At 46.3% G+C, this 13,129-nt stretch overlaps 1 protein-coding gene across 3 annotated transcripts in view; it reads right to left on the minus strand.

The window, feature by feature from the left end:
• Positions 1 to 13,129, minus strand: part of LOC126522337 (mannan-binding lectin serine protease 1-like) — a 76,806-nt gene that overhangs the window by 22,900 nt on the left and 40,777 nt on the right. For all 3 annotated transcript variants that reach the window (XM_050171066.3, XM_055066359.2, XM_055066360.2), the window contains 3 exons: positions 8,940 to 9,090; positions 6,856 to 7,070; positions 2,133 to 2,420 (listed from right to left, as the gene is read on the minus strand). In XM_050171066.3, the coding sequence (XP_050027023.1) occupies positions 2,133 to 2,420; positions 6,856 to 7,070; positions 8,940 to 9,090 (654 nt within the window). The remainder of the gene's footprint in view (positions 1 to 2,132; positions 2,421 to 6,855; positions 7,071 to 8,939; positions 9,091 to 13,129) is intronic.

Genomic DNA, 13,129 nt, shown 5'->3' on the forward strand with positions numbered 1-13,129 from the left:
TCAACAAACACGCCATAATTATGGAGCGGAAACGAGGCTTAGCAGCATGTGCAAGTGTATAAATACGTTTTCAGTTAGACACGTATGGCTTGAGGCCGGATCGCTAACAGTTTGAGGCCAATGGCAGAATTGTGCTGATGGTCGTGCTTATATAATCTTTAGGCTAACGCCACACATGATGACGCTGGTTCCATGTAGAGTATATGAAGTAAGCGGTGCCCGCGATTTGTATTTTCGTGCCGTTTGTCTATAGCACAAGTCAGGAGCTTAAACCAACAAACAACCATCGATAGAACACACTTCTACATGACTGACCGCGACGTCATATAAAAGCTGAAAATTTTTATAGAGGGCTTCTCAGGCCATGTGTTATTTCGTGCTCTGGACACTTCGCGATAAGTATACGCTGGGATTTCATGGCCATTTCCCCAATACTCAAAGTAGAATGCTAGTTTTTTGTGAAACAAGAACGCTCTACAATTAAAAAGCTTAAAAATAACCTCATGATGTGTACTGTGTCAGTGCTGTCTTGCTGAGAAGGGAATCGCTCAATTATGTCCTAGCCTAATCATCGCAAGATTTTAGTACGCCAGCACGCTGGTGGGGTCGAAGAAATGGGAATATTGTGCTACATTTTAAGGTGTAGCGCTGCCAGCTCTGTCTCTCACGCTTATGAAACCATGATTTCTGCATACCCTTAATGCTTATAATTGCTCGATGTGCTGACTGTACAAACTGCCAATAAAAATTATCCTGCAAAAATTTATTTCATATTTCCGTCTATTATGAAAGCCTACACTAACAAAAAAAATCAGGGAACGCACTTGGCACATCCTCATAAGGCACTAAAATGTTTGGTGTTTGACAACTGTTGAGGATTGCTTTTCGACTTAGAAACGAGCTTGCTCTACGAGCGCTCACAGACATGGCAAATGACCTTTTATCACTGTTCTATGCAAATAGAATATTATGTTCAACCGGTTATTTATCTATCATGCACTTTCGAAATAAAACGACCCAATAAAAAACAACTATACAGCACAAAGTTCCCGAATGCACTTGCATGCAATGGCTATTGCTTCGTTCATGAATAAATTATGACTTCGGAGCCGTGCGTTACAAGATTTGAAAGTGAACACAAAAGTATTTCCATGACCAAATAGCTATCCGCATACGATGCAATGAGATTTGGACATTTCAAAATGTTGAAACATATTGAGAACCTCACAGTGTCGTGCAGTGTAAGCATTTAATTATTTCACAATATGTTAATAACGTCAAAGTGAACGTGCTAGTGCTCACCCGGCTGCATTAAACACTAAGTTTGAACACGCGAAAGGTAGCGACAGCTGTACAGTACGTTGCCATGAAAGGCTCTTTGGTTGATGCGGTAATTCTGCTGTCAAGACGTAACAAAAAATCTTGCCTCAAAGTAAAAGCATGCTCGTTTAGTACGCAGTCGCCTGATTCGATATGGTAAAGCAAACAAAAATAATTATCCCGAATGCCGCTGACACAACGAGAATGACACTTGTCAAGCCAAATACCCGTAAGTGTGCAGCAACAGTTTCGGCCCACCAAATTACACATGAAAGACTAGCGTAACGTCGACGTTATATCCACGATTCGAGTTAAAAGGAACATTCCTGAAACCAATCAGCGAACACAATAATAAGAACGCGTGCGTTCGATTCTTTGGTCATAAACATCTAATACTCGACATGTGATCTTACTCAACAGCTACTTCAATCTCTGGTTAGCCTCCCTGTCTTTTCTTTGCCTCTCTCTCTCTCTCTCAAAACTACAGGCTCCCGCCAATAGTCAACAATAACGTAACAAGCGCGAGGCAAGCAAAGGCGAGTTAGGACCCCGCCTTGCAAGACTTTTATCGCTCACGTACGCTGACGCGCTGCCACAGACCAAGCTTCCGCGCTGAGGCTGAAGTTTAGCATCCGCGCCACTGGACGTTTGCTGTTTATTTTCGCCGCGAGAGCGGCGTTTATATTGGTCATAAGTAACAGTCTCAGTAACGTGATGATCGCTGAGGGGTGGGATAAGGCTTTATTTTTCTGGCAGTTTCTGGCGCAAAGGGGCGCTGTGGTTCGCGGACGGCGGCAGGCTGAAGTGCTGACCTTCTTGCAGGCGCGACTTGGGCATGACGGCCACGGCGGCGGAGAAGGAGCGCGAGCAGTTCTTGGCCACGTCGGTGGCCACGCACGCGTACACGCCGCTGTCCTCTGGCCGCGAGTCGTTGATGGTCAGGAAGCCGATGGGCAGGATGGTCACGCGATCCACCCCGGTCCGGAGCTGGGCCCCGTTGCGCGTCCAGTGGGTGGCCACGTGCGCCCCGCTCGTCTCGCACGGCAGGATCACCGTCTCGCCGCGGGTGAAGCTCGTGTCCTGGGGCACCTTGCGTTGCACTGCGCGGGAGACACGTGGCACGAAAAAGGGGCGCTCAAAGCCGTGGCCTCGCGAGAAATAGCGTGCGCAACCAACATTTACACCATCAGTCGAGCAAGCGCTTCCAAAGTAATGGGCTCTTTAGGTGTAATTATTGGAATGAGGAAGAGGTCTTCTACAAAGGCAGGAGGGTGTTTTCAGGCGCACCAGTACAACACACAGAAAAAATTACTCAATAATTAACAGTGTCAGCGGTGGGCCGTACGGCGGTCTCTCTGATGCCCATCATGTGACAGTGCTTACCAACAAGGCAACGAAAAAAAAATGGCAGAATATAGTAGGCCTGCCCACAAATTTCTTTCATAAGGTCCCGCTCCGGCAAATATCACCATGCAGAACGCACTGGAAAGTGCAATGTCTCGATATGATCTATGTACATCGGGACATGAAGAACCTTGGACTATAAAGCGCTTATTGTATTTCTTTTTAATGCTTACAGGGGCGCTATAACGTAAAGCTATTCTAAACTTTTCTATTCCAATTCTGCTATCAGCCCTCCACCATTGGTCATAAACTTTTTTGGGCCACTCCCAGTTCGCCTGTCTGTCATGCGACGTCACGAAAACCACGATAGCTCCGTATCTGACATGACCTGTACACACTAATTATGCATTATTCGACCGAACAAAAGAAAAATATTTTTGATTCGAGGCTTTTTCGCCATTCACTCGCTGCTATAGGTCAAAACGTCTCAGGCTGCACTTACCTCACCTGCCTGTCACTCGACGTCACAAAATCGCGAAAACTCATTGCGTCAAAGTGATGTGTACGGGTTAAAGAGGCAATAATATTGCGAACGAAGCATGATTTTTTTTTTCTGAATAGCCGGTGACTTCCCCGTGCCGAAAGGAATAGAAGATGGCTGCCGCCGATCGCTCTGGCACTGGCTACTCGCACATACTGGAGACCATGGGTTTATTTGCGTATAGCAAAACTTTTTTTGCATGGTCGTATAACGTTATCGAGCCCTTTCGGCACATATACGACATCGCTCTGCCAACTGATATTTGCTGAGGATTCATTTTAGCAGCATTCCTAACCATACGTTGCAGGCCGCCGCGATTTTCGACTAGCCACCGCAAGCTAAGTAAGGGGAAGCTGACCTATCGCAGAAGTCGGTGCCACCCTCTTCATCCGGTTATCCATTTTCAGTGCGCTCGCTCGGCCTCATCGAAACCATCTCCACTTAAGCTGGCTCCTCGCCTCTTGTCAGCCAATTAGATATGAAAAAGCGCCCAATGTAGGCAATGTTATGCGTTTTCAAAGCAAACAAAAGTGACCTTCTATAAACGAGGAGAGCGTTTGATTGGGCTGTTCAGGCAACGCTGCGGGTCACCGCACGAAGCTTGCGTCAGCAGTTATGTAAATTTGACGGCAGGAGATTGGAATAAATACGTATTGGAATAGTTTTACGTTATAGGGCCCCAGATGGCGAAAGGTGAAATTTCCTCAAGTACCAGCGACAAAACTCGGGCTCCTATTCACAAAAATGTGTCGCCTAGAATAGTTCGCGAGAGCAATTCTGGCCAATCTTGAAGCTGCACATATTCGCCGAAGCGACAGGTCAATAAGGAAGAGGACTTACGAACAAAAGTTATGTGAATTCAGTTTCAGTAGCTTGAGCAGTTGGGAATTTTTCATATCTACACATTTGACACCTACAGAACCAACGGTTGCATGCGTTATCATTGCCTCAATTGCCGATGAGTTAGGTTTTTCTTTTTCAAGATGACTAGGCCTAGGAAGCCATGCGATCACTCAGTCCAGGTAGTCTGCTCGTAATGAGTAAATTCCTGAGCATTCTGAATTACAGAAATCCATTCCATTTGCGTCATTGGCATTTCCGCTTTGTCTACTACAGATCACTGCGCAACATCGCAGGTACAAATAGTGCGTTAAATTTCTTTTGCGCATCATTTCTCAGAGCTGTTAGGAACCACCCGGTATTTCTTCGGATTTTACCACATGTTATTGAAGAATTGCCACTACCTTCCCGGCGCGCTATGGGTGGCGGATTAATGGACGTTGAGGCCTGCTTAGATAAAGAGCGAGCTATACGCAACGCACTTCCGAAGACGTGACTGCAGCACGGGCAAACTAAAGCCGGAAGCAACGACTCCCTGTAGATTGAATTTACTGTCAGGAAAAACGTGTGATGAGCGCGAATAAATCGAAAAGTTGTTCGCCAGTTAGCGGTGGCTAACGCTAAATTCGATGACTACAGTTTTAGGTGCGCCAATTACATGTTGCATTTTAAAGCATGCTCATAGAGAGACAAATAGAAGAAGCAGGGAAGTTAACCAGATTGCACCTCGTTTGCTACCCTACACTATGGGAAGAGGAATGTAGAAGAAAGGAAAGAAAGAATAAGAGCCTGAGTGATGTTTTCCCCCGTACAACAGCGCTCACGACGCAAATACAGATGGTGGCACCATTGAGCAATGTTCGCGTGGTTTTCTGTGGCAGTCACACACTGGAGTCCGTGGTCCCATAACATTTCTGTGAAGCCTCCGTCGTCTAATGGTTTTAAAACTGCGCGCAACGCTTAAAGCCCATGACCACAACTTCCAAGAAACAAATGACAATTAGAATCGGCTTTCATCTGATAGAAATTTGCGGTGACCACAATGAAAAAGTGCATTATAGCGTGCGGTCGTGTTATTCCACCTGCTGTCACCACCGGTCATCTTTCTCTGCCGGGCAACGATATTATGTCTCGCCGATATCCAACTTCTTTGACTCAAGAGATGGTAGCCATAGATCTCAATGGCGGATACTCAATATTATTCATTCAGGTTTTCTTCAAATCCTTGGCAACCCCGCAAGTGCTTTCATGCGCTCTGCCAAATTTAGCAACAACTGTGCAACTCGTCAAGCATGGCAATGGAAAGCCGATTGAACTTGTCCAAGGTATCGTATCAAATATGGCCGTTCACTGCTGAGATATGCAGCTCACATTGCCTCTCTCGACATTCATTTGTCCTTTTCAACATTGTTGCCAGACATGCTTGGTAGTAACGTCAAAGATATGTTAGTGCTTCTGCTTGAGCAGGCGCTACCTTTGTCTGCTTTTCAATTCATATTCTTATGCCAAGTGGTGCTGTTACATATAGGATTACAAACATTATATATTCAAACCTCAACCCTAAGCGTGTGCTCATAATTGCTGTGATTCATCTTTAGCTGTGGAAGACATTATAACGCTATTTCAAGCATCCAGCTTGCGTCGTTAAAATATATGCAAGTTATGGCACTATGTATATATAGGCACACTGTTCCAGAAGTTCGAACTTGTTACTCACTTCGTTTACACTGCAGGATGTAACGTTAAAGAAGGCGTGTGTCCATACGTTTGTTGGATTAGGTAGCACCACGGTCATCAGGCCAGATTTCTCAAGTTGCAACCAATGCCAGATGTTAACAAACATGCTAATTATATCATAGTGTATTCAACTGGTACCCACAAGCATATCGGTGTGCGCTGGCACCGGATTGCGTATCTGCTCCCCTCCTTTTTTCTAACTTTGAGTTACTGAATGTCTTCCATACCTTCACAGACAGCTTTGGCTCGAGGAAGAGTAATTTTACTCGAAGTATTACCTGGACTGGAAAACTTTATTATGGTCCTGCAGAACCATAATAAAGATTTCCAGTCCAGTATTAAAACACAAATGAAGACAGAACTACCAGGAATATTGACATCATCATGTTATTAAGTAGTTTGAACCAAGAAGCTTTTGTCTCTAAAAGGCGCTTCACTGTGTTTAACAGAACATATCATTCGAGCAGTTACCGTAATACTACCGTCTGCTGCGTTTCCACGGCTAATGTTGTTATGGTGAAATATTACGCACTTACGGAAGATTCAGTATGATGGCTCATACCGGTGCGGCAATTGCACGGCATCTAATCAAGGTGAAGCGCTTCACGAAAACTCTTTTGTCCCTTCAATTCAACAAGCTAGGCTTCAGTGTTATAGGAAAATGTTTACTTCGTGGTTTAACCAGATGCGAAGACAACCATCAACTTATCACGATAGTAATGTTAGGCACGCCGCAGCGACGGGCTTGTGATTGATCTTGACCGCCTGCCGTCGTTTAAAACGCACCTAAATATAATTACCCGAGCGTTTCTTCATTTCGCCACCATCGAACAGCGGCTGACGCTATCGCATCGAACCCGCGCCATCGTGCTCAGCAACGCAACGCCATAGTCAGTAAGTACAGCAGCGGCTGCAGAAAACGATGAATGTCGTGAGATGGCACACGACATTATTGGGCCAATTACTTCGCGCACTAAATATTACACGTTGAGAAATACAAGACGAAAAGCATCGCCGTTGCCACATTTGCAGTCGGCGTTAACTCACTTAAATATGTTGCAGGCAACGCTTACCAATTTCGCAGGGTGGCTTGACGATGGCCGGTCCAGCGTAGCTGATCTTGAAGTGGAGGTCACGCACTGCCGAGCCGCTGGACACGCGGCAGGTGTAGTTTCCGCGCAAAGATACGTCCATCTCGCGGACCCATAGCGTGTTGTTGCCCACAAGGAGCAGGCCCTCGAGGTTTGGGTCCTGGCTGAAGATGCGCAGTTGCTCTTCCTCTTTGAACCTGAAGACGAAAGTGCGATGCGGACAATGTATACAGGCTCCACGAAATATCTTGCCTGACATGAGTGCCTAGAATGCGTTGTGCCTTACTATCACCTTTCCATGTGAAGGACTTCGCCGAATTGCGCCATATCTGCCCCTAAACAACCCCGTACTTTCTTTTTTCTGAATACAGGTAAACGATCTCATCGCAATACCAAAGGCATTGATGACGTGAGGAGTACTCAAGCTATATTTGTGCTATGATAGGCGTGTCCGAGCGTACCTTTCCATGTAAAGGACTTCGCCGAATTGCGCCATATCTGCTCTTTACGAACCCGCCCCCCCTTTTTTTTTTATGAATACAGGTAAACGATCTCATCGCAATACGAAAGGCACTGATGACGCGAGGAGTTCTCAAGCTATATTTGTGCTATGATAGGCGTGTCCGAGCGTAAGGTTGCTTCCGCATACGGGGTGAACGGAATTTAGGGACTTGTTCTGTGCGGTAAACAACCCGTAAATTTGCACTGCTGCACTCCGAAAATTGCTAACAGTTAAATGTTTGCCTAATGGCACAGCTGAGTGCCTCATGCCTCAAATAAGTTCGCCAACGGTTAAAGCTGACCGAAAAAGAAAGCCGCAGTGCACTGTATGTATTCAATAGAATAGTTAAGTGGGCCAACCGCAAGGATGGCCGCCTCATCGACGATGCGACGAGCTCGGTGAAGACTTGATCACAAAGTTAGCTGGGCCCCCTTTGTCCAATAATATATGTTGCCTTTTACGATGCCACAATGAATGTAGCATTTAAGCGCAACGTATGTATGGACAGATTGGGAGCCGAAATTATCTCCGATAACCACCCCGGTAATATAGGAAGCACGAGCATGGCAGGTGGTTTTACTAGCATCATGCTATGAAATATGCGGTTCATTACAAGGAAAGTTGCAGGAAGGCACGTTTCCAGGAAATGTGCTGGAAGACGTACCGGATGGAATAATACTGATCCGCCCAGTACCCCCCTTACTGATGGCTCCTGCCCGTTTCCTTCCAGCGGAGGCTGAGTAGAGTACAGTGAAACGATTGTTCCTTAAAAAATAAGTTATCTTGAAAAGTAAGAAGTAATACAGTTCACACCACGCGAAACATATTCTAAATCTAAGCCGTTCACTCACATGTCTACCCCGTTTTGAGCGCCAGTAAATTGTGCAGACTCAAAGTGTAGCATGAATGTTCTTTAACAAATAAGAGCACTCTCAGGCGCTCTAAGGTACTTTTATGAGACCTAGGGATAGCCTTCACGGTAAACAGTGGGTACACTTCTGGCTTCTGCTTTTTCAGGGCCACGAAAGTTGATTGTGACAATCGGGGCACATACGACAAAACTTCTTGGCACACCTTGAACAGCTATACTGCTATTAAATACTTAAAAAGAGAAGGCGAGGTAGCCACTACGTTCATTAATGGGTCAGCCAAAAAATGGCACATTTCAATCCCTGCTGCTACAGCCGCATCCTAGCGGAGGACGCGCGCTGCAAGAAAGCACGTGGAAGCTACATATAGTTCTGCGCCTGTGTTCGCAATTAATCTGTATCCCACCATTAATTCGCTGCTTGCAAACCAGGTGTCTCTTGCGGCCGTAAACACCGAGGTTTCGAGTGAATGCGACCTTGAGCTAAATGCGCATTGACATTTTTTTCTTCCACGTTAGATCTAGAAGTACGAAAATATGATTAGAAATCGGACAGGAAAGGTGGGATTTCGAAGCCAATTGACTTCAACTTTCAACACGCGGAGTTTACAAAAAAAAAAAGACAGACAGAGGCCACAGAATGCGACAGCGCACAACTGTACGTATGCGTGCCTGCTGTATCAGCGGCCAGCTCACCAGGTAGTCGAGGTGTATTGCGGGTGCGCCGGAACGCAGCGGAAGATGTGCGACTCTCGGTAGCGCAGTGAGGCGTCCCGCGGCGATTGGCGCACGTCCAGAAGGTCCTCCTCGTCGAAGCCTCGGCTCTTGCCCGTCTGATCCTTGGGACCTGCGGGCACGTAGCTCGATCGATTCCTTGCGTGTGTACAAGAAGGCGCGACTCTGTGCAGCCGCTCCCTCCGGCCCTCTTCCGGCCATCGGACACTTCGGACGTCAAAACTTAACAGCCATGATGCAGATACCGTAGTTCATCAATACCGGATCTGAACGTATTATTTATACGAGCGTTAGTACGCAGTAGAACGCGCTGGTCGGCACAGCGATGCTGACCGTAAGTGCGGGGTATTTCTACCCCGAGACACAAGTATTAAAATTGCTACGTTGAGACAGAAAACACGACTAAGTGTCGCTGAGGTTGGCGTCTCTTAAGAAGAATATGCAAATGGCCGACGTCTTTTCGAAAAGGCAACGGTCCAATAGATCCGTAGCGCTAGAGCTAATCATTAATATGTCCGCAATAGAGCGCTTCTAGCATAAATACACCATAAATAAATATAATCTTCGATGGGGCTGTCTTCTAAAACTAGTTGCGGGCTATGTGGAAGTGGCGGACTTTGCATTTCACAACTACGCCACCGACCACAAAGATAATTTATCACGGGCCACAAGAAATACGAACAGGGCTCAGCAGTACGACCAACCTGTCGCGGTATAAGAATGACTAGTTTATTATTACCCCCATAACGCTTTCATCAAGACTTCGCGAATGCTGTCTTATTTAATGTACTCACAATATAGATTTTCAGTATGCATGCCAGGCATATATGGCTCGCATCACATCCATCGAATGGCATGGCACGCTGCACTTGATATGTGTGATGCTGCGTTCCTTCCATCTTTAACCCTTTCTCTGTTCCTTGCTAATGTCCACCGTTCTCTCTTTAAAATTTTTTCTCATTCTCCTGGGTTCATATCTGTAGGCCCTTCGGTGGCTTACTTATATTTAAGGTCATATCGTTGGCAAACACTAAAAAAGGTAGTCTTCTCACAGCTTTAATTTCTTACGGAAAGGCATCGAGAAAATTTGCATTCCTTTGGGCGCTGAAATTTATTGTCACACCTGCTGTCCATTCTTTTCCCTTGTAAAATGCTAGATAGCGATAATTCGGGCACGTGTTCCCTCAAAATTTACTGCGCGAGAACGATAGACAACCGTTTTGTTGTTGCCATGGGCAACAACTACCCGACTGCAATGGAAACTGCTCGGACAACATCGCGTGCAGTCGGGTGCGAAGAGCATACGACATTTCGCTTCCGCATTGATCGTTCTTTGCGCCCCGTGGCACGCGAGGAGTTGTCAGGCCCGCCAATGTCTAGCAGCTTTTGCCTGAGAGCAGTCGAGTACTATGCGCGCAAGCTCACTGTAATGCGAAATTCCAGACAGTGTTGTGATAGCCGTCATGCTCTAGGACAGCTTGTGCGATGTCTCTCCATACGCTGCGAAGTATATTTGAGACGCGCACGAGCAATCGCAAGGAAGCACTTTAGAGGCAGCAAGAAAACACAAAAAAGGAACTCTTCCTGTTTACCATACAGGCGAATTCGCAACGGGGCGTCGCGCCTTGACCCAGGAAATACTTGAGAAAGGCAAATACGAATGGCAGTTAGAACACGCATAATCAATCTCACCTGGGACTAAATTAATCGAAATGAATGCGTAGGCATTAAAGTAATAAAACACAAACCACATGTGTTTTTCAATGAAATGGGCCTGTTGGAAGAAAATTAATGTGGGCTGTGGTAACCTGGCATCCTCTGGTTTTGTCAGCTAGGACAGAGGCCCTTGCTCTACAGCGTTCTTCCAAACCTTCGAGATTAATGTCAAGGTTCATCGTGTTTAGACTTCCACCTTCCTCCAGCTCTTTTCGCAATAATTCACGGTGTCAAGATGTGTTACTACGTTGGTATTTTTATGAGCTTGTTTCCTCTTGCCACATCATTGTTGTCATAGCTAAAGGTGTAATTTGCTTGATTGTAAGATACCCCGCTCTCCCAGAAGTATTCAGTCAACCTTGCTTTCAGTAATGCCATCCCATGACACGAACACAAGTCTCGAACTTTCACCGCACCGGTTATCCGTTCTATGCATTGCATGAGCTGCATTTTTCCGCCTACACACAACTAGACTATCAGCTTATCAGCTTTCTCGCATTTTACCTTCTATCCACTCGGTTGCCTAGTAACGTTACACGTGCCAACCTTATTTGTGCTATGAACCACATCTCTTCGTACTCGTCCGTGTTAGCGTTGCTGTTTGTCAATCATGCATCTCTAAACATTTAAAGTAAATAGCTTTCTTTGGTTTATGTGCCCGTTTTCCGAGTAGACAGTGGTGGCCGGTCTTTTACCGCACACACAGATGCGCCGATACAAAGAGCACGTGCCCTGGCGCCACCGAGTTGTGGGACGCAGTAGTCTCCGAGCGCGAACTATTATAGCTTTTTGAGGCGCATCTGTTGTTGCGCGAGAGCTCTAGGGTGTCTGAAGGTTTAGATGCCATGGTAGAGTGCTCCGAAAGGACAGCCCTTCTCTCCTCCCGTACCTTTCAGTCACGGTGAGGCTGGGGTGGTTGTAGTTCTCCACGCCGCAATTCAAGCCGTTGAAGAGAACACACAACTAATCGCGGCTTATGTGTCTAGCCACCTATTTACACTACCCGCAAGGATGTGCTGGTTAACGGCTCCGTTTTGTATTGAAATACGGAATGAAACAACGAACTCTACGTAAATATCTACGCTGCAAGAACTGCGCACATTCGAGCGCATCAATATGTTGACGAATGAAAAGGTTTTCTAGAAGCGTTGGATGATTCGCTCATTTAATCGTTGCGGGTGGTTCCCGCACGCTTCTCTCTTTTTTTTCCTAATCAGTCTTCGATTACAGACCCTATAGTTTCAAACTTGTGGAATGTTGTAAAGATATGCTTTTACACTCTGGCACGTACAATGTATCGGTGCTGCTATGTTTACAACACCATCATGAAACGCGTGGTGCCATGCCACGTATATATTCTCACGTTCCCTTCCTTCGTCTTTATGCACGAACATGCTTCGCCGCCTATTTATTAACGCAGTGGTTGTGCTCTTTAAAGAAACCGATACAACAGTGCTGGTGATTCAGGCCCAGCCTTGTCATTGCATGGAAATGGGTTAACCGAACATTCATGCCTGTCGCCGCCGAATCAAGGATACGCAGCCACCAAGGAAATATTGGATGTTGGCTCGGTGCCTAACGGTGTCATTATTTCCTGCGTAAGACCCGACGTATTTTACTGCGCACGCAAGCACGCTCTTGCGACGCACAGAGTACCGAGAGCGTCGTTAAAAACTGCGTAACCCACGCAGACGGCCGTTTTGTGTTATTGCGTGTTTCATCGGCTGGTGATCAGGTGATAGGGTGGCATTTTTGATGGTGAAATCTACCTCGCAGAAAGCAACTAGTTACGCGTTTCTTTCTTTTTTTTTTTTTTGAGGGCAGATTATACACGAAAACAACTGAACGCGTTCAATTATTCAGTGTCCACTCATCGTTGCGCCGCCTCGAAGCAATCGCCCCGAATCGCTTTGCGACTGCAAGCTTACTCGCAATACGGCGACATTGTTTCTTGTGAGACTTTAATCGGCGTTTTATACGTTCGTGAGGGCGCAGCTCGGCAACTAGGAAAACGAATGACATGCTACAGGACACCAGCACAGTCAGACCAAACGCATCCCGTACGCCCTTCACGCCTTCTCTCCCTGTTGTCAAGGGACATATACGAGCGTGAAGTTGACAGTAAAGACGTAGCTCTGTATACCTGTACATATCACGAAACGCTCTTTTCTAGGAGCTTGCAGTAGGCGGAAGGCATATTGATTGAGCCATTCCCTTACGTGGGATGTATTGCACACAGAAGCCAGATGTAACCACTAATTGCAGATGTTACCGGTAATTGTTGCGCCTGAACGCCGCTCGTGACGTGAGCTAGGAGTTTGAAGCCCGATACGTTACATCTGTGAACAAATGGAAATGCTAAAGCGTAAGCAATGGCTTCTTGTATGGGGGCACCGCAGACTACGCAGATTTCATTCAACGTCAACCCACACGGC

Source organism: Dermacentor andersoni, chromosome 6 (genome assembly GCF_023375885.2).
Source record: "Dermacentor andersoni chromosome 6, qqDerAnde1_hic_scaffold, whole genome shotgun sequence".
NCBI lineage: Eukaryota > Metazoa > Arthropoda > Arachnida > Ixodida > Ixodidae > Dermacentor > Dermacentor andersoni.